This window comes from Ruditapes philippinarum, unplaced genomic scaffold, assembly GCF_026571515.1.
Source record: "Ruditapes philippinarum isolate M1 unplaced genomic scaffold, ASM2657151v2 ctg4834_1_1_1_1, whole genome shotgun sequence".
NCBI classification, from domain to species: Eukaryota; Metazoa; Mollusca; class Bivalvia; order Venerida; family Veneridae; genus Ruditapes; species Ruditapes philippinarum.
Window position 1 is genome coordinate 48,067 of NW_026858530.1, and position 22,848 is coordinate 70,914.

Here is a 22,848-nt window from a genome sequence, read left to right on the forward strand (position 1 = left end):
TTACAACAACAACAAATTTAGACTGAAAACAGAGTTCTAAAAGCACTTTTTCAGAAATGTTTTAATTTAATCCTGTGCATTTCATATGCAATTTTGAATGATTTTTATTGCTTTAATGATGATGACTAACCACTGGTTAAGGGCGTTATAAGGTGATCATAGGACTGGTAAAAGTTAACCACTGGATAACGCATTTTATCCGTTAGATAACTTTTGAACAACAGAATTTATCCAACAGACAAAATTTAGCCAATAGATAATGATTTCATCCATTGGTTATCACTAACCAATGTTTTGAACAACCGAGTCTAGATGTTTGCAGACTTATTATTTCTTAACGCTTAACAATATAAGTTAAGGATAATATCTTTTGAAGATCCTTTGCTTTAAGTGCCTCGAAAGACACCCGTGATGTAAGCAAATATATTTATGTCTATAGATGACGTGCATAACTAATATTCAAGGCACACATTTAATGAAGATGATTATTTCATTGTGACATAATTACAAAAACATTGTGACATAATTACAAAAATACTATTTTTAATAATTTGTTTCGATCATATCTCATTTTTGTCTGAATCTAAATATTAAAGGTGTTACAAGAAACAGATTGGCAATCATTGGAATAAAATGATTTGTATGCGTGTATCTTAAGTATTATACAGTTACATGCAGCTATAAAACTATGCTGAATTTTATTGTACTCAATTGTATCATATTGTTATTTCTTCTTTATTTTTTCTTGTTTTTTTTTTTATCGCTTAGGCGTTGCTAACACAGATGAAATGTCGCAACATTTTAGAAATATATAAGTTAAACAGTAAAACATATTTATTCCTTCAATGAATAAAAAACATACTTTCTGATATATGATGTATATTCCAGTTTGTCTGTTCTCCTACGCCATTTTTAAGCACCAGGGTGTAATTAACAAAGTCTTTTTGTTCTTCTTTCTCTATTCTGAGTATTGCAACATATCCTTCCAATTCCACTGTCTTATCATAGAATTTCGTTGTCACATATTTACGTGTGTAAGATATTGTATACTTATTAGAGTTCCTGATTACTGTTCCATTTTGAAATTGAAAATTCACTTCCTTTATGCCTGGATAACTAAAGAATGGTATAGTTAAATTTACAGGCTTTCCTGACGCTCCAGCAAATTTATAACCATCCTCTAGAAGGACTTTAGGACAAACTGAAAACATGAAAACAATTTTATTTTATGTTACGATGCAAAGGAATAACATGACATGTTTTTCCTTCTTTATTGTATTTCGATGTTAAAATGTTACACACTTCTCCGTGTACTGCTTTCTGAAATTAAATTATTTGGTTACCCGTTAATTGTTGGGAACTTTTACAATCTTGTTTTTGGATAATATTCGTTATTAATCATTCTTAAAAAAACCTTGCCGAATGAGGTTATATATCTTTTACTTTATAGACGGTATACATTACATGGAACTTTGACAGTGAAGGTTTTTTTAAAATTAATCATAACAATATACATGTTGTGAAATAATGCAGGAATATTTTCATTTACAATATTGTCATAGCCACATAGTGTTAATTTTGTCCGAACATTAAAGATCCTATGTTGTTACCACACTTATGTAAATTTTATATTTGTAAATAATTATGCTTCTAAAACAATTTTCAAACATCGAAGAATATGTAAAATATGTACTGCAAATATTTGTCCACATTTTATGTTATCATTAAAATACGAGTATATGCATTCATTTCTTATTGAAAAACTTGACTTTATAGAAAATAAATTCTTAATTACCTCCCTTTACTAACAGTACGCTCACCGCGGCTTTTGCCTTTTCCACGATACCACCGCGGACGATTTTTTTCTACCGCGGATAAACGCGGTGGAGGTCCGCGATAAAAACAATCATTTCCCCCGCGATCCACGGGGTCTAGTTGTTTCCACCGCGTACCAAAATCCGACGATTGCAGTCATATTATCGTTAAAATCAGTCATTCGAGTTTTGTGGGGTAACGCGGGGTCAGAATAAGTTAATCTAAGAAAAGAAAAAAGTAAACAAACAAAAAAACTTACATCAATCTATGACCGTGGATATACTTTTATTTTAACATGAAGAATAAGTAATTTATACGCAGTCCTTGCATTTTTAAAATAACTTTAATTGTTTATTTTCTCATCGCCAGAACCCACGGTACACTATCCGTAATAATGCTTTTTAATACCGATACCGGTATACGGCCTGAGTTACTGAGGATGCTTTTTCTTTGATATAAAAGATATTTCTTTGGTTATGATACAGTTCTTATTGTAACAGTACATTTCTTACTACATCCCCATGTTTATTTCATGTCTTGCAACAAAAATAACAGCATCCCAAATTTTTACAATCTACGATGAAATATTAGAATAGAGTTTAGAAATTGTACTCGCCAATCTCCGAATGTTTTAGTCAACGGAAAACACATATTTCTACAAAAAAACAGTGTTCCCTCAATTTTACAATGTTTGATACAGTTCTGAATTTTAACAGTACATTTCTTACAACATCCCCATGTTTATTTCATGTCTTGCAACAAAAATAACAGCACCCCAAACTTTTACAATCTACGATGAAATATTAGAATAGAGTTAAAAAATTTTACTCGCCAATCTCCGAATGTAACACGCGTTACATCAGATTTTTTTTCTTGTCGGTCACCATATTTTTAATTTTCCATATATAAAAAAACGAAACAAAAAACAAACACTCAGATTAAAAGAAAATGAAAAAGCCTTGCATGTATTAAATATGTACGAGTACATGTTTATTAACAACACATGGGTTATTGTCGGTCCTTGACGGTTCTTGTCGGTAAATAGGGATACTCATTTGTATAAAAAAATACGTTTACACCTGTAACTGATTGAACGATCGGATTTACTGGAAAGATACGGAAAATACCTGGTGAAATAACTTTTTTTTTTAAAACGGGCCCGAACAGCTTGTCATTTCAAAAAAATATGTCTATTCACACGGAAATAGATGCATTTTTACGTTAACTTAAATAATCGGGGTCAGGGAAACTTCTGAAATTAACGTCTGAAAACATTCTGAAATGGAAAATAAAGGCAAATAAATTATTTTAGTAGACTCTAATATAAATTCTTAACTGTACTATTACATGTTTTTCATAAAGTTTACAAGTTCCATAAAATACTTGTGAAATTCAACGGTTTTCATGATGAATACCACCGCAGTCCACGGAGATTGACCACTGCGTTCCCCCGCAATTAACCACAGTGTTCCGCGGGGTAAACGCTTACGGCTGTAGATTTATGTCCGCGGTGGTGAAAATTTTCTGTCGAGCAAATTTTCGTCCGCGATGAGTCACGTCCGCGGGGACACGAGGGTTTTGCAAAAGCCGAGCTGAGCGTACTGTACATGAAATGTCCGGTAATTCGGTAATATTTTTACAAATTATGTTTTTTGGAACGAACTTACAATGTTAATAAATCTTCATTTGAGCATTAAATTTATGATATAAAACCATAGAAAAAAATTTTACAGGATCTTTAAAAAGACAACAAGGAAAAAAACAAACAAAAAGGAACACGGTTATGCTAGTTCTTGACTGTTCCTGTAAGCATGTCAAAGTCATTCATCTAACGTCTAAATCTTGTTATAATTGATGATGAGTTGTGAAGCATTTTGAAGGTTCTCGATACTTTTTTAAAAATGTACCAACGACGATCAAGAAATAACCTTTTTGTTTATTTAAGAGTATTTACTTAAATAACCCCAATACTGTTTTGAAGTGGTTAGTCAGAACATTGACAGCGATCGTTACGAAATGCTCAACATAATATGCTCAGGTTTTCTTAAATGGACAAAAGGTCAACGATACAGATTTACGGCTGATGTTCTAACTACGTTTTCATATATTTCTTAATTACATTTTATTTTTATATCAATTCAAAAAGAGAAATTATATTGTATTTGAACTCATTAATCTTAATTAAATCCTTTAGGATTTACAAAATGTTTGTATGGCATGTTTTAATCACGGATGGATGAATGATATTTAAAAAAAATGATCGTACATAAAGAGGTATTTCGGACTTTTCAGGCAGCCGTGCACATATTTTTATATTCTGTGCGCCACGGGACATGAAAAACATGCGATCCAATGGAAATTGGTAGTACTTCACTAGTGCATTAAAGTAGATTCGAGAATATTGTACATGTTTGTTTGAACTGTGATTAATTTGTATTGAAATTCCAAAAAACCATCATTAGTTTGGTAAATCGGCTTCTATCACTTTTTCTATTTAATTAGATCACGGTGAATAAAAATAATTTCAAAAGCCTAATTGGTAAGTGTGTAAGCACTTACTTTATTAAATTAATTATTCATTAAATTTATAAACGGCTTTGCCGTCCTGACTAATTCTATTTGAGAAATATTGATATGTAATCACTAATTTATACTTAAAGTATTATTTGTTATCCGTTAAAAATAAAAGAATCACACGCACACAACAACAACAAAACAAAACAAATCACACACACACGCGCACACACCCTCAATTACCATGTTGAAAAATACATGTATGACCTGAATGAACATGAAAACAAATAACTGTCAAATAGAGAAAAACACAATCCCTAAAGAAAGTCCAACACAACAAAATTGAAAATGTTGCAGGCTCGGTTTGATTGAGCCTGTTTATGGACGGTACTAAAATTTTCACGCGTTTCGTTCAAGTATAGCGTGAAAATATTGTCTAAACGATGCATATACACACTATGGTAATTGTCAGTTTTTGTAATGTATATAGTATCTGCACGTGTTATGCGTGCGGTATCGTGTTAGTATATACACTGTATAAGGATTTTACAGTAGGTTTAACTCAGTCTACCGGACACTAGCGCATTGTTCAGTCGGTTTTATCCAATTTTTGAGATTTGTTGTGCGGACCACGTGGCAGAAGAAAATCAATTATTGACTAGGATGGAGGCTCTTGTTTCAAATAAGTTGGCTGTTTTTGAAACGAAGATTTGTGAAACGCGGAAACAGCTTGCTGAGGCTCAGATAGCTAAATTTCAACAGAGCTTTGTTTCCAATGACAATTATCAATTTCGAAAGAAAGGAAATGAGGAGCAGTTTGAGATTAATTTCAAGTGTTGGGCAGTCTACGTGAAGCAGAGGGTCAGCTTAGTGACATGGTAACTGAGGGTTCGTCAAAAGCAGAGGTAGTTCGGCAGAAAGTTGTCGAAGGTATGAGCACTCTTATTCACCGTCAAAAACTTATTAAGTTAGCTGACTCAACTGATTTGGGCTGGAGGGTTGTAAATGAATATGAGGCACACCCGCTAGCCGAAGATTCGGATGTATCGAGCCCAGCTACATGCGTACCGTAAAGCCAAGCAGGAAAGGCGGGCCAGGTCAAAGCGGAATACTCCATATGTAGTTCCGGCAACCAGTTCACAATCGGCCGTGACGCTCGTATTCAGACGATAGGTCGAAAACCGGGCTTGTGTTTTTGTTGTGGGTAACCAGGGCATTGGCAGGCTGACTGTAAGATGAGATCTTCAGAGGTACAGGATGCTAAAGCGTCTCAGATAAGTAGATTTTATGTAAATCCTGTTTCATTTTTGAATAATTTGTCGGATAAGTCAGTTTTTGATAGTAGATCAAGAGAGAATTATGAAAAGGTTCTATCTCAAGTTGGCAAACTGCGGGAAAATATTTCTCATTGGGAAAAAGCAAGCACAAGTAGCTTTGTATCGGAGGTTATAAAAGAAGGCTTTAAGCTGCCCCTGAAAGCTTTACCTGAGAAAAAAAGTTTAAAAAAATAATAAGTCTGCGCTGGAAAATCGTATTTTTGTTTTTGAAGAAATTAAAAAATTATTTTAGTCAAGGGGTGTATCTCAGAGGTTACAACTGCCCCACATGTAGTTAATCCTTTAACCGTTGCTTTTAGCAGGTCCGGGAAGCCCCGTTTGGTATTAGATTGTAGACACGTGAATCTTGATTTATTCAAATATAGATGTACATTTAAAGATCAATTAGTAGCAAAATCATTATTTTCTACTGGAAATTACTTATTCACATTTGTTTTAAAGTCTGCTTACCACCATATTGAGATATTCAGAAAATAGATAAATACAGAATCCCTAAAGAAAGCCCAACACGGCAAAATTGAAAATGTTGCAGGCTCGGTTTGATTGAGCCTGTTCATGGACGGTACTGGCAAGTGCAAGTTACCGTCCACGCCCCCTAGCACCGGCTTAAGCAGAATTCAACATTTAAACATGAAATAGTAAAATTTTGAATTTTGAACCATCGAACATTTTAGGGTTTTCATGGGAAGAAGGTGGTATAAAAACATTTTCCATATTTAATGTATTGCCTTTTGGTATATGTGTAGCAGGGTATATCTTTACAAAAGTATTAAGGGAAGTTGTTAAGTATTGGCGCTCTATGGGCCATAGGATTGTACTTTTTCTAGATGATGGTATGATAGGGGACGTTTCCTTTGAAAAATCTTCTGTTTTGAGTGATTTTATTAGAAATGACTTGCAGGCATTTGGGTTTTTATTAGCAGACGATAAATGTTTTTGGGAACCTTCACAAACTGTCGTCTGGCTTGATTTTGTTTGGGATACACAATTAGGCAATATATCTGTTACAGATGAAAGAATAAAACGTTTTGAGATTTTGTTATGTTCTATTATTTAGAATGTGACTGAGGGTTCAACTTTGATTCATGCACGAAAGTTGGCGTGTCTCATTGGCCAGTTAATGTCTATGAAAAGTGTTGTAGGACAGATAGTGAGACTGAGGTCACGTGCTATGTATGCATGTTTGAATCAAATGGCAGACTGGAATGCTCCTGTTTCTATAAATGCTGATGCTTTATCAGAAATGTTGTTCTGGAAGGAACATGTAAAAAAAATGAATTTTTGCGATATAGATAATGCAGTTAATTTTTGTATGTACGAGAGTACAGTGTTCATCGATGCAAGTGACGTCGGTTTTGGGGGCTATATAGAGGGTATGACCGATAGCGAGGTCACCGGAAGTTGGTCCGAGTCCGAGAGTATGACGAGCTCCATGTGGAGAGAACTTGATGCTATTAAGTAATCTTAATGGTCTAAAGGGGAAATCTGTTATATGGAAGACTGATACTAAAAAGGTACCGGTTATTCTTAGTACTGGTAGTTTTAAGCCGCATTTGCAAAAAATTGCTTTGAATGTAGATAAAATTTGCAGAAGAAGTGAAATCATTTTACTGCCTGAATGGGTACCTAGGTCGATAAATACGGAGGCAAATTTTTTGAGCAGGTGCTGTGATAGCGATGAGTGGGCGGTGCTTGATTGGATATTTTTTGCACTTGAACAGAAATGGGGGCACCACTCTATTGATAGGTTTGCTTGCGACTTTAAAACGAAGTGTCAGGCTTTTAATTCGAGATTTTGATGTCCGAATACGAGCGGTATAAATGCTTTTAAACAAACATGGGCGGGCCATGTAAATTGGTTGGTTCGACCACCTAGGCTTATCATTAAATGCATAGAAAAAGCTATTTCAGATATATGTACTTGTACGCTAATTGTTCCCATTTGGAGATCTGCAAATTATTGGCCGTTAATATTTCCGAACGGAAAAGATTATGCTTCGTTTATAAAAGACAGTTTTCTGTTCTGAAAGCCTAGCGTGTTGACTAGGCGTGGTAGGGGTAGGAACTGTATTTTTGATGGGAAGCCTTTAAAATTTGGGTTGATGGCGTTAAGAATAGAAACAGGTGTTTAATTTCGTTTTATTTTTTCAGGTTTGAAAATAGAAGAGGCTATCATCGACAACATATATGAGGAAGGTGTATCTCCAGAAGGTTTTGGAGATTTACCTCGTAAAATGGCTGAACAACTATCGAATTCACGTAGTGATAATACAAACGTTAAATATTTATCCATATTTTAAAAAGTGGGGAAATTTCATTAAGGAAAAGGGAAGAAACTCTGTACCTGCGTCACCTATACACATAGCTTTATATTTGACTGATCTTTTGGATAAAATGAATTCGGCTAGTGTTATGTCAGCGACTGTATGTAGCATTAAATGGGCACATGGTTTAAAGGGACTTCCGGATCCCACTGACAATTTGTTTGTTAACAATTTATTAGAATCTGCGAAACGAACTCACGTTAAAGTAGTTAACAAAAAGGAGCCTTTAAATGCAGAAGTATTGATAAGCATTTGTAACGAATTTGAAAACTCAAGAGATATTTTATTTATAAGAGATCTATGTATGATTCTTTTAAGTTTTTCGGGTTTTCTGAGATTTGACGAACTTAGTTCACTGAAATGTAATGATGTAAAAAAAATTTTGAAGATTATATGTCTCTAAAAATTTCAAAATGTAAAACTGATCAATATCGTTTAGGTAGCGAAGTTGTTATTTCCAAAGGCAAGACCGTCGCATGTCCTTTTACCATGTTAAAACGGTATATGTTTATTACTAGAATAATATGTTTCTGATGATAAATTTTTATTTAGGCCTTGTTTTAGATCAGGAAGTAATTATAAAAGAATGAGCCGTTAAGATATACAAGGGGTAGAGAGTGCATTTTAGAAAGGTTACGTCCTTTTACGGGTAATTAAAATATTGGCTTGCACTCGCTTAGATCCGGTGGAGCTACTGTAGCTGCTAATGCCGGGGTAAATGAAAGATGTTGGAAGCGTCATGGTCGGTGGAAGTCCGATAGTAGTAAAGATGGCTATGTTGCGGATTCTTTGTCTAGACGACTTGAGGTTTCTAAGATGCTTCTTCTTTAATTGACTCGGAAACATATTAACGCTACGTGAACGTAAAGTCCTTAATTTTTAATGTCTACATGCTTGTCCGGCAAAGCATTTATGAGTTTGTTTTTATATTGGTCCTTTATTAAGGTTATTGTAAAGAGTGAAGGAAAGACTAAAATTGCACGCGTTTCGTTCAAGTATAGCGTGAAAATATTGTCTTAACGATGCGTATACACAATATGGTAATGGTCAGTTTTTGTAATGTATATAGTATCTGCACGTGTTATGCGTGCGGTATCGTGTTAGTATATATAAGGATTTTACAGTAGGTTTAACTCAATCACCGGACACTAGCGCATTGTTCAGTCGGTTTTATCCAATTTTTCTTTTAAGTATAATATTATGACTTAAGGTCAGGGATTGGATATCTATATTGATTATTTGCTGCAATTATTGAAAAAAAAATCTTTTTTAAGTTTATGTCGGGCATCATTTTACGCTATTGTAGACAAACACATGGAACTTAAATAATTATATTATCAATTTAAATTGATCAGATTGGTTTATGTTGCATTTTCTTTTTAATGTTATATTATATGTTTAATGTTCAGTTTAAAACAATGAGATAATAAGTAGGTTGCATCTATGTAAGAGTGAGTCCCAACACTCAGCGGTATGACATTTGACAAGTGGGAACAGGTTTTCAGAGTAAATGTTTTAAAAGTAAAAGTTTTTTGTCTCTGGTTTTTCCTGGGCGAGTCAACCGTGATCATTATGAAAGTATTGTGAATTTGTGAATGGTTTTGTATCATGAGAAATAACAATCATTTGTTGATTCATATGTCAATATTTTGTTGTCGAATGATGAGCCACGTTATCTAACAATTCATGCTTGTCCGGCTAAGCATTTATGAGTTTGTTTTTATATTGGTCCTTTATTGTAAAGAGTGAAGGAAAGACTGGAAAGTGCAAGTTACCGTCCACGCCCCGATGCACCGGCTTAAGCAGAATCCAACATTTAACACGAAAATGGTAAAATTTTGAGTTTAGAAACATCCGCAGACGTGTTCATGCGGCGGTTATCATGGAACCTTCAATGTGACACAGTACTGCAATTCCATGAAAAGCGAAGTATGTTCCCCAAGTAAAAGAATGTTTTTGCCCTAAACGAGAGAACAATGAGCGACTCTAAATAAAATGGAATTTTGAAAGTCAAAGTCGCATTAAACATTCAAATTTCAATTCAGAACAAATATGTTTTGCTTTAATGTTTTCTTAAAAAAGGGATAACAAAGATCCGCAAGGTAAAGACAACTTTCACATGTGGCAGTTCCAACAACCTCTTTTTAAATCTTCTTCTTTTGCTTATTTAAAGTTACTTTTGTAAATAAAAAAAACTTGCATATAACAAGCAAATTATAGGCAGGGAAAATATCCTAAGGGTGATTAAACAGTATTCAAATTTAGGAAAAGAACCAGAACTACAAAAAAAACATGCACTGACAACAATCATGTCGTGCTGAACGATCTCAAATGGGAAAATATAACATATTTAAGAAAGGAAATTTAGTTCGTCCTACAGATTGCTTGAGCAAATAAATAATAGTATGAAAGTTGTTTGTCACATTTTTGTTCTAAAACGTATTGCTGGTGTTATTTTAGCTTGAGTTTTCAAAGGAAATATGGTCAGGGTTATACTACTTATCCGGGTGTTGCCGAACACTTTGGTAAATTTTTGCATGAATATTCTTGATCGACAATTTATTTCATAAAGCAAAGATATTTGTTTGTCATTTGCACATGTCTATGAGATCCTCCATAAGAGGAAATATCTGCCAAATGCTAAATACTCTAGCATGCATTTTGATACATTTATAAGTCGTTGCTAACTTAGAACAATACTAGTTAAGGTAAAAAATGTAACCTAAATTGAAAACTGACTTATGCTCATTTGTGGTAACTTTTCAAAGTAATAACTCATTGCAATTTGTGAACTTCAGAATTTTCTGCAAAAGAAGACTTATGCAGTATCAATCTTAAAACATATTTAAGATATTCACTGGAAAATTGGGACATGTCTTTAGGGCCTCGTTTCTCTAAACGTCGCCTTTATTTGTACTTTATTCACTAGAACTGGTTCAAGTTTTGATTTGGACTTGATGAAATCTAATGTGAACTCAATGCAGCCTGTGATTTTTCTTGCAATTTTTTTTTAAAGTTTATTAAAAGTAAAATATATAATTGTGAAGTGAACGCCGAAAATAATTTACACATTGCAAATGGTACTTACGACCAATGTAAGAAGAGGTCACAATATGCAAAAACTTATGATAAATACTGCATAGTCAGTTATTTATGCTACATTTATTATTACTAATGTGTTGGATTATTTTACTTTACTTACTTTTAGTACATTTCTCTCAAGTTTGATATTTTTTAATATTTTGGTTCATCTGGAGGCATGCAGCTTAAAAGAAAATTTAACAGGTTTTCAAGCAGCATCGATTTTCAAATTTACTGAAAGTATTTGTTTGAACAAAAGCTCTTGATATTGATTTTGCCTTATTGATGACCCTTTATGAACATAGAAATTCCTTAATTAGAGTTTAGCATGTCATGAAAGGTTTTCGAAAAACATATCTGAATGTTTTCACTTGAAACCTATTATTTGTCTTCCGTTCCATAACTAGGAGTCATTATTATTCCGAAGACCATCAATCTGACTAAATAAAAACTAAATTTAATGGCCTTTTAAAAAAATATCAGTTTAAGTAAAGCATGCAAAACCAAGGTTCAGAGCGACTGAAAGTAAGTTTGACCTGAAACTTAATTCATGTCTTTTGAATAACAATTAATGGTCTTGATCCACGTTCTGTAACTCTAAAATGAAACTGTATATTATTAAATTTGTTCTTATTATTTTACTATTTACACATCCCGGCCCCCCTGTCACCGCCCTTGTGTCCTCTCCCGATTTTTAGTTATGTGCCTTCTAGGTGCCCTGCTGGCGTGTGTCGGGGGCTGCATTCTGTGAACGTCGCCTTGCCATGTTGATCTTTATTATCATTTTTTTCTTTTCAAATTTGATTTTGTATTAACCTTAATCATTATTCTCAAATAAGTATTGTGTTTAACATTAATCTTCAAAAAAAATGTCTCTGATAATAATTAGAAGTTATTATCCAAAAATATGTCACCGATCTGATTTACCTTTTCTACCTTTGTGACAGCAACAGCATTCAGACATAATGTCCTTTCTTGTTCGTCGCATCAATTTCGTTTAGCAATTTAATTTAAAATGTTAACACGTTTAATATGATAAACAAGATCAACAAGGAAAGGCAGGTTTAATGAACGCAACCCCCACATGACCCAGCAACAAGAACCACTGGCAAGGAGCCCAGGCGGACCCCAAACAAAAACAGGACAGGGCACAAGGCAGAGCACGGACAGGCTTATCACTAAAATGATAAAAAAAATGTAACTGATATTAAGCAATACAAAAAAAAAAAACAAATAAATGATTGAACAATAGGAAATAATTTGTAATTGATAAGGAATTAAAAAAAACTAATAATAAAATGACCGAAAAACAGGCCCGAAGGTGGTTTTAGTAACATTCTGTTTTGCATTAAAATAAGTCAGACATTATTTACTAACTCGTGACAAAGGACTCCTTGATAAGGTGAAATTTTAATTTAGGTTTACATCTAAAATTACTTAAACCATATCGCTATATCCAACCAAGTCTGATATTGCTTATAATTTACTGAATCCGATAAAATAAAGTTTTATATAGCAAACCATATGCTTAATAAAGATTTACGTATTTATCTACGTATAATATATTTCTATATAGAAATAACATGGAGAACAAACTGAACAAAAAGATGGTTAATAATTATACTAACCTTTGACAGAAACGTCAGTTTTTCCAAACTGGTCAAGTTGCTGGTTTCTATCTGTTATACCATTATTCACATGGCATATATATGTTCCACTATCTTGAAGCTGAAGTTTCTGAATGTTGATCACGCCATTAAAATTTCCTGGTAAATGTGTATTTGATATCTTAATTCTCCTCCATGTCTGCACCATCGATGTAAATGTATAGTTGGCTGGTCGTCCAGAAGCATGACAACTTATTTGTAAACTTTTGTTTTCTACAGGATCTGCTTCGCTTATAAGCACAGATACGTTTGGGGCATCTAAATAGATAATATAATAACACTGTATCAGACTTTGTATTTGTTTGCTAAGGATATCAAAAGGCAAATATATAGAGATAATATTGAAATCCCATTAACACTTTTACCGATTATTTAATTGAATTGTATACAATCACATAAAACAAAAATATTGTGGATAGTGAGTTTATCCTCGGAATGACATTCTATTTATATTTGGTAATTTACAAAACATTTAATATTTTATATTATTACCCCTCACTGTTTTCGTAAAGTTAATTGGGAGTTATTCTTACTGCTGATGCAAGTGTACCATGTGACTTACACGTTTGAACTGTTTTATAGGTTACCGTAACAGATCTATTTAACAGTATAAAATCTGGTCACATGGTCTATTTTTTATATATTTTTGTTGAATAGTCAAAAAGTAAACATACATTTTTATCGGAAGAAATTGCAATGTGACTAATTATGTGTCAACCTTGATTATGCAGAGGATTAAAGCATGCAACAAATGATTATTTAACGATTTTAATCAGTGAAACGTTACAGATATGGTGGACCGACAGAGGATATCATCGTTATTTTGTAAATGCGCTTTGACAAAAACCATGCGAAGAGTATTTTAGATACGGAAGGATCAGATTTCACAGATCATAACCGTATAAAATGTAAGTGTTTTATTTCTAACTAAAACGCAGTTTATTTTATGTTTATGATTGGTAAATAAAAGCACTTGCCTAAAGGAAAAAAGAAAAAAACTTCTGTAGTAGGCCTACAGTACACGGTAATGACAGTTTAATTATTATTACTTTTGGTTTGATTTTGTTACAGTATATTTAGTTGACAATTTCAGATCATCACAGTATTTGGTCGGGTTAATAAAAATATGAAACATGGATTTGTTAGTAACAGTTAAAATATCATCCCTAACGCCTCTGGTAACAGTATTTTCCTGCGGGTGATATTTTTACTGTTACCCACAAACCCATGCAATATTTATATACTGCCAAGAGAACAACATGGTAAACTAATCGTAGTACTCGAGTCGTTAAAGCAAGTCCAAAAATACCTTAAGTTGAAACAAAGGTAAAAGCCATGAGCAATTGTGTACTAAAGCCATGAGCAATTGTGTACTTTTGAGCGAAAAAGCTATTTCTTATTGAGTTCAGTGTAAAATATTTGTCTTACAAAAACAAACTTATTTCTATTACCCTTATCAGCATGAAACAGGCCAATCCTTCCGAGAGGAAAACTAAATCTTTTCAAGTCTGAAACTATTTATCATTTCATACATACAGTTGGTTGTGATATAAACTCAGGTAATTGTCTCGTGTACAAATATGTGTACATCAATGGGTTAAATTTACTTCAATGGAAATAACCAATACCATTGATAAGATAATTTACTTACGATTAACAATTACATCTATAATTGTCTCTGTAACAAAATCATGGTTTCTATATTTTTCCGAGGTTGCCTCAGCTCTACATGTATATATTCCATGATTATTGCGATCAATATCATGAAATGTCAAACTGGAACTGCTTGCGCTTTGCCTAATCCATTTTACTGTTGGTGTTGGGTTTCCTGTGGCATTACACAGTATTGACAATGTCTGACCCTCGTTTCTTGTCACAGACTTCGTAATTATTCCATCTACCATAGTGTGGGTTATTGGATTATCTGTTATGATAAGAATACTGCTTTTTATTCCGAATGATATAATCTAATTCAAAATTATTTAACACTTGGTACAATACAGAAAATTATAAACATTTCAAACAGATTATCTGTGTAACACTGGATGTTAATTATGTATATTTATCCTTTTTACGGTAAACATTTGAGGGTGGCATTGAAAGATTTACAGAATTAATGCCTCTATTTTGATGTGATATTACATTTTGTCTTGATAGGTTTCAATAATGGCAGTGTTAAACATGCATGCAGACTTTGATCTACATAAAAAACACAGCTTAAGAACAGGTCGTTGCTACAAAGGTAACACAATGTCTGCAACAAGGTAAACAGTTTCCAAGAACTATCCACTGGATGAGCAAGTAGGAACCTAAGTCAAAAAGCAAGGATTTCTTAACATTATCTGTATATCTGACAAAAACAAGTTATTCTGCTGAATATAATGCTAATGCTAACAACTCTAATATGTTTCACTTTATAACCAAATTATGAAATATGTACAAAACTGTAGGAAACAGACATGACAATTGTACTGGTGGTTACTTACATTCCACTTCTAATTTTACAGGTGGAGACTTTATAGTTGATCCTTTGACCAGTGTAAAATAATTATCAAGCTGACAAGATACAGAAGAACCATCCATCTGTGACGTCATAGTTGGCAAATGTAGTTTTCTTGAATCACTGTTGTCAGGTGTGCCATATTGTTTATTCCATCTTGCTGTAGATGCTGGATTACCATAATCTTGAGAAGAGCAGTAAATGCTTTTTCCTGTCTGATTTTCTAGGAAAGGAAATTCTGATGTTGGTATAGATGGAGTAGCTGGAGGCCCTGAAGTAAATAACATGTTTGTACAAAGCAATTTATTTAAGTCATGAAAACTTATTAAAAACAAACAAAACACCCTTTTACATTATCAATATTCACTGCTTATAGTTGCACCACAAATAACATGATGTGTGTCTAATTTTTATTTCCCTTCACAAAGAGAAAAAAATGACTATTTAATTCTATAAAAAAAATCATTCTGCAAATAAATTTGAATAAACAAGGTAAAGTATATAAATATTACATGTGACCTGATAGGAAAAAAACATTTTATTAGCAATTATCAATGATAAAAAAATAGTATACATATAAAAGCATTAATGATTCAACAAATACATACAAAACACTGTTATAGTCTGTTGTGCACTGGGTCTATTGTCTTGTCCTGATACAACAGACTGACATGAAATAACTTTTCTGTCATCAGCTTTTCCAGGTGTAAATGATACAACACTTTTCACCGAGATAAGATTTCCTTGATTAATGTTTGTGTTTTGTATCTTTGTTAGACTAGATGAACCTTTCCACCATGTTACTGTGGCAGCTGGTCTTGTTGCTGATGTTATACATTCCATAGTAATGGGATCAGTCTCTAGCAATATCATACTTCCAGTTGTCTTGTTGGTTAGTGTAGGTGTTGTTGCATATACTATAAATAACAAAAACAATACAACTCTGTAACATTAACATAAAGATGTATATATCTTTTATATAATGAATTCAAATTTAAATTCATTTGGCATGAATTATATTAATCTGCAAGTTCATATTTGTTTGAAGATGTATTTGTTTAAAATTATTTTTTTTGAAATTTGTGTGATTAGTCTGAAAAATGTGCAAAAGAATGTGAAAAGAAGCAGTATACATATATATTTTAAATGAAAAATGTTAAAAGCTACAATCTTTTGTTAAAGATAAAAAACAAAAGGGCCATGATGATCCTACAAGTCTTAGCTGAATATAAATATTGCCCATTACAAGGGACAAGTAATATTGAAAGCTATTAATAAAGCAGAAATAAAACCTAAATCTTAAACCAATATTACAAAGTTCATTTTCGTGTCGGAAACAGTGCAAGTGTAAAACCTTAACTGGTTGCTATTACTAAGGGAAAACAATAGTTCTATTAGATGTCACTGTTTGCTACACAAATAAATAGATTTTCTGGAAGTCTGTGCCTGCTATGAATTTCAGTGGTAAATACAATCATTGTTATGGAAAGTTAAAGTTTGATGGTTGCAATGAACATTTACCGTTTGTTATGACAAGAGGGCCAAGATGGCCATAGATCGCTCACCTGACCAATCGAACTTATCCGAGCAATTACCAAGACAAACATCCTGACCATGTTTCAAGACAATTGAGTCAAAAATGTGACCACTAGAGTGTTAACAAGGTTTTCTTTCATATTTGGGCAGTGTGGCCTAGTTTTCAACCCAAGGTGACCCATATTCAAACCTGACATAGATATCATCAAAACAATCTTTCAGACCAACTGATGGGCTTTTTTTAATAAACTCGGTAGAAATCACTGGGAGATATCTCATGCCGAATTTCTTAGCTCTATCTTTTTAAAGATTTTCTTTGATTTTACTAAAAATTTTATGGAAAATCAATGACCCCGTAGGGCAAGACCAGATATGACACCATTGCTTTTATTTCAGAAAATTTGTGATACACCCACTAGAAGAGCCGTGCTAAATATCTCAGCTCTAACTCCTTGGACTTTTAAAGAAAATATTTTTGTTTTCATTTCTTTCTGCTGCCATGGTAACCAGAATCATGCATGTTATATATTACTTTGAATAATTCTAAAAGGTGACTACCCGAAGTACATTTCTGTAAAGTTTTGATGATATTGGCTGAGCGGTATTTTGGCAAAAACTGCAGAAAGGTTGTGGTCAGGGTTGCCAAAATATATTTGTAACTGGTTAATGCAAAATGTTTTTTCCTCGAAACAATGTACCTATGAAATGTTGATATGATTCTGCACTGAAAGTCCACAAAACATGAACTTTGCCTTATTGATCCATTCCAATTTAAATGTTTGAAAATGTGTAGAAGAAGTCAATTTCACAGAAAATATTAAAAAGAATGACAGTGACAAGAACACTGGCTAGAAGAATTCTACCCCAATGCGAGATTGATAGATATCATAAGACAATCAATTAAGGCATTCCTAAACTGTCAATGCAAAATAGCAGAATGTAAAATCATATGAAAGTTAAGACTGAAACAATGACTTGTATAAGAAATAATTAAATGATTGTTGGATGGTATCAGCACATTATTCCAGACGTGTACTTTTTCACTAGTTGATAAATGGAGAAAATTAATTCTTTTGACTATCGATGCATATTAAAACTGAAGTGATTCAGCAAACATTTGCCATAGAAAAGGTTCAAATAGCAAAACATAGATAAGTCTGACTGTAAATTAGTTTATTGTAAACATCAATGTAAATAATCTACTGATAATGTTTGGCCATTAGTTACCATTATGGTAACCCCCTGGACAGGGCTAATTTTGACCATAGGTTCATGGTTAATACACCTTTTGTCGAAGACTATAAACTATATATCGCTGATCTAATTATTAAGGCTTCAAGTAAATACTGTAAGCATGAAATGAAAAATAAAACAGACATAATATAATACGCTTAAATTGATATGATAATGTTCCTGAACCTAAAATATTGCAAATGTGATTAAGTTGTTCTTTTTTTTGTTCTTTCTAATATGCTGTCACTTAGTTTTTAATCAAAGAAGTCTTATATTGACACTAAAGCTAGAAATCCCGAAATCATCAACACAAAATTTTCTAAAATATTTTAAGGATATCTGAGAAGATCTATAGTGTTTATAAGGTTTTAATTTATTTAACCCCATATACCCTTATTTGTACGTGAGCTAGAATCATAAACAACCATTCTGACCAATTTAAATCAGCTTAAAAATTACTTTAAATTAGCTAAAAGAGTAATCCCTAGAGTGAAAACAAGGTTTTTCTACGTTTGGTCCGTGTGAACATTTTTTTTACCCAGGAAGACTAATGTTCAAAGCTTAGCAAAACTCATCAAAACAATCTTCATGACAAATTTACAGAATATTTGAGTGGAAAATATAACCTGTGGAATGTTAACAAAGTTTTTCCATATTTGGACTGTGTGACCTTGTAGCTGACCCCAGGTGACCCATATTCAAACTTGAGCTAAAAACTATCTTATCAACCTTTCTAACATATTTCAAGGATAGTTAACGAATCCTAATATTTAATAATTTTACGGTCAATGTCAATGACAGGTCAATGTCAAAACTAAATAAATCGTCAGAAGGTTTGTTTCGTCTAAGTATAGAATTGATCAAGTCCGTGCATAAATAACACAAACGCGATTACTGTTGCCTCATTTTGGTCATAACTTGACCAAAAAATAACCAACCTAAAACCTGTAAAAATGCACAAGAACTTGTAAATCCTGTTTCTTTGAAATATCAGTGGTATAATAGGAGAAGTTCGGACAAATCTAAAAACAATAAAGTCATTAAATGGCCATAACTCTGACGGAAATAAATAAAGCAAAACATATCAATGAGATGCACAACTGGTATTGATCATTCCTGTACTGTTTTGATCACATTGCACCAGTATTTTTGAGAAGAAATCAAGACAAGCTTCTATGTAGCTTGCATCACAAAAAACAACAAAAAAAACTTTTTATTCAAGAGCCATAATTCAAGCAAATAGCATTTGACCGGAAAACTAGATACCGAAAATAACAAGATAATTTCATTTATTTCACCTTGATAATCAAGGTCAATTAAGGTCAAGGTTCATCTAAAGTGTTCAACATGTTTGCATATGAAGCAAAACTTCTTTTGTCAAAGTATAAATCAAATACTTACAGTCAGTTCAACATTTAAGAATGTCTAATTAAACAGGTTAGTTTGTTCAAGTATAACGATAGACGACAATTCATTTATTTATCATCAAGTTTTAGTCAAACTAGCAAAAATCAGTGAAATTTTAATAAATTAACATGCAAGGTCATTGTCATAAATGAGCCAAGATCAATTTGAGTTTGATATACATGCAGGTTTTATCCTAAAAAAATAATGTGGGGTTTCTGTACGAAATTAATCCATTCATTAATAATAAAATTGCAGAAAGAATGACAATTTAAATATTTTGACCTTCAAGGCCAATGCCATTTATAGTAAAGGTCTAGGTTTTCTGATTTACTTGAAGGTCTATACAGACGATAATGGAGTTCAAGTAGTTACATAACCAAATAACAAAGTTATAGCCACTAATAGCAAAATCAGAACACATTAAGGAAAAGTAAGATATTTAACCTGGAAAGTCTAGTTCATTATTTAAAAAGTCGAGGTTATCTGGTATAATTGAATGTCTTGTACCAAGGGTTGATGTGGCCAAGTATGAAGATAATACACCAAGTGATGGTCAATGTACAAGTTTACGGACGGCAACGTCATCGGCAACGGCAGCGCGACAGGACTATAACACTATTTATTCTTTTTTTTCCTTTTTTAAAATCAAGCTTAAAATTGGCAAAAATACAAGCAATATTTCAATATATGACCTTGAAGACCAATGTCATTTATGAATGAAGGTCAAGTTTAGTCTTGTCTTTTTAAATGTCTTATTAGTATTTTCTACTTGTAAGTCAAGTATGAAGAATATACCTTGAACTGAAAAAGTAATGATGAACGTTAAAGTCTGCAGATGGCAACCACAATGGCTGTAGCAATACTTAAAAAAAGGTCGAATTAAAAATGGATCCTGAAAATATGTGATGTTTTTATGTACTTGACGACTACTCGCAAAATAAATAATGTCATTCGGGGGTAAATCATGCGGTAAATTACTAAAAATTATAATAATTTCTAAGACTAAACTGCTATTCAGAAAAATACTGTACCTTTAACATAAATTGATGATTTATAAGAAACAACAGCTTGACTCTCAGGTTGTGTGTTAAAGGCCTTACAATAGACCTGTTTGGTATGATCACTGTTCTGTGGGTTGAACGTGAAGGTGTTAGAGGTGGATCTTTGTTTCTCTGTTCCAATATACCATACTATTGTAGCTGCTGGTCTGCTTACACTTGTTTCACATGTCAGTGTTTTAGTTACACCACTTACAACTTGTAGTTGTCCAGAAACTGTACTTGGTCCATCTTTGAGTGTAGCACTTGACACTTGAACTGATGTAAACATAAATAAAAGGTTAAGCTGTTAGTTTAATTCTGTATTATGTGTTTTCAGGCCCCTCGCTTAAATGTTAAAAGCAATGCGAGAACACGTTTCTACTTTAAAAAGACACATAATCATAATTTACATAACATGTACTCATATCGGTAAAATATCTATTTTACCCCTTTGAAATCATCCCTTTATTATTTCTTAGACCTGTATTTAAATAAATCAATAAACAAAATTAGATTTAACAAAGTCAACTTACATTAAATCTTAAAAAAGTAAATAATCAATAAGATACAATTTGATGCACACTTTAATTGTTCCTTTTCCCCAATAGAAATAATGTAAACTTTGACAATTTGTTTTCAATCATGTCCTGTCAAATATTTCCTGTACCATTTTATTGAAAATAATACAAAACAAATTATTGTGTTATAAAAACCTTGCACATTTAGCGATGCTTTATATGAAGCAACAGCGTGACTCTCAGGCTGTGTGTTAAAGGCTTTACAGTAGACCTGTTCACTATGATCACTGTTCTGTGGGTTGAACGTTAAGGTTTTAGATGTAGATGTCTGTTTCGATTCTGTTCCAATATACCAGACTATTGTAGCTGCTGGTCTGCTTACACTTGTATCACATGTTAGTGTTTTACTTACACCACTTACAACTTGTAGTTGTCCAGATACTGTACTTGATCCATCTTTGAGTGTAGCACTTGATACTTTAACTGATGTTATAAAAAATGAACAGTTAATATTTTAACAGACAGTAAAACATCAACGACTACAAGCCCTGTGTTACATGCATGGAAGGAAAATTGTATTCTGTGTTATTTCTTTGTTTTTTATTGTGGTATTTCTCAGTTTTCTTGTTTGTTTTTTGTCCTTTTTTGTGCGATCAAAAACGTAATTTTACAATTGATGACAATATACACTGAACCAAATTTCAAAATGGTCACCCATTAAATTGCAATGTTTTTGAAACACTTCATTTTTCTTTTAATACTCGACTTGTTTTTACCTAAATCTTCCATCATATTCTTAAAAAAACTTATGTGTTTCCAACCTACAGATTAATACTGATGTTTTGATAAAAATCATTCGTGCATTAATTACCAAAGTAACAAATAGAATGCCAGTCACATGCAGCACGATGAACTTATTATTGTATTAAATATGGAAAGAAAATACCGTGTCACTTATGCTCATTGTAAACTCAAGATATTTCATGTCTTTTTCAATTATATATAGTGAATAGTAGAAGTAATAGTATATATAGTGTATAGCATATAGTGAATTTGATTTTTTACAAGGTCTCGAAATATGTCGCAGATCCAAGATTGTAAAAAAGCCTGTAATATATCTACACATGTCCAGATCGATTTTGCAAATGACAAATGTAATTTGCTTTACCTTATTTGCAGATTTGGCTATAAAGTGGTCGGACCCATGTTGCTTTTGAAATGCAGCAAGTAGAAACGATCACAAGAACATAAACTTTCGACATTAGATGTCACATGCATGGAATGGTTTTACAATCTTTATCCGTTATTAACTAAAATGTTAGATGTACTGTTTAAAAATGAGCTCAATTAAACTACAGCTACAACATTTTGCCGTTTTTCGTAATTCTAAAAGAGTTCATTTTTTTAATTATGTGGACATGTTACCTAATTACAGTTTACAAAATCTTTATAACTTTGTGAATATTGAATAAGTGTATGGCTGTTGTTGAAACAAAATAACATTTTACGTTTTTGAAATACAGTGATTGAGTTTGCTTACATCATCATTATTCTGTTATTTACTAGATCCACTTCGGAAATTGTGTTTAAAAGTTTAATGTGACCACATAGATACAATTTTAAAACTTTAAAGTGTCTATAAATGTGTAATACTTCACAGTACTGTTTGAGAAGACAATTGACTGTTATTCTATTTCTTTTATCAAAATAAATTGAATTCATTTAAATATTTACAATATTCATATATAGTAAAATATACTCGGACAACGAGTGCACTGATATGTTCACAATGGGCACACAAAATTAAGAAATAATCAATAGTTTTTACGTAAGTAATGTTCCAAAGATTTATAATTAGGGAATTCAAAATGATTTA

At 32.5% G+C, this 22,848-nt stretch overlaps 1 protein-coding gene across 1 annotated transcript in view; it reads right to left on the reverse strand.

Moving 5' to 3' along the window:
• Positions 1–827: 827 nt before the first annotated feature.
• The window catches only part of LOC132753498 (hemicentin-1-like), a 41,626-nt gene continuing 19,605 nt past the window's right edge, over positions 828–22,848 (reverse strand). The window contains exons 5-11 of the mRNA XM_060743977.1: positions 21,168–21,455; positions 20,446–20,730; positions 15,847–16,155; positions 15,225–15,509; positions 14,390–14,662; positions 12,700–12,996; positions 828–1,201 (exon numbers count right to left, since the gene is read on the reverse strand). Coding sequence (XP_060599960.1) covers positions 843–1,201; positions 12,700–12,996; positions 14,390–14,662; positions 15,225–15,509; positions 15,847–16,155; positions 20,446–20,730; positions 21,168–21,455 — 2,096 coding nt within the window. The 3' untranslated portion in view covers positions 828–842. The remainder of the gene's footprint in view (positions 1,202–12,699; positions 12,997–14,389; positions 14,663–15,224; positions 15,510–15,846; positions 16,156–20,445; positions 20,731–21,167; positions 21,456–22,848) is intronic.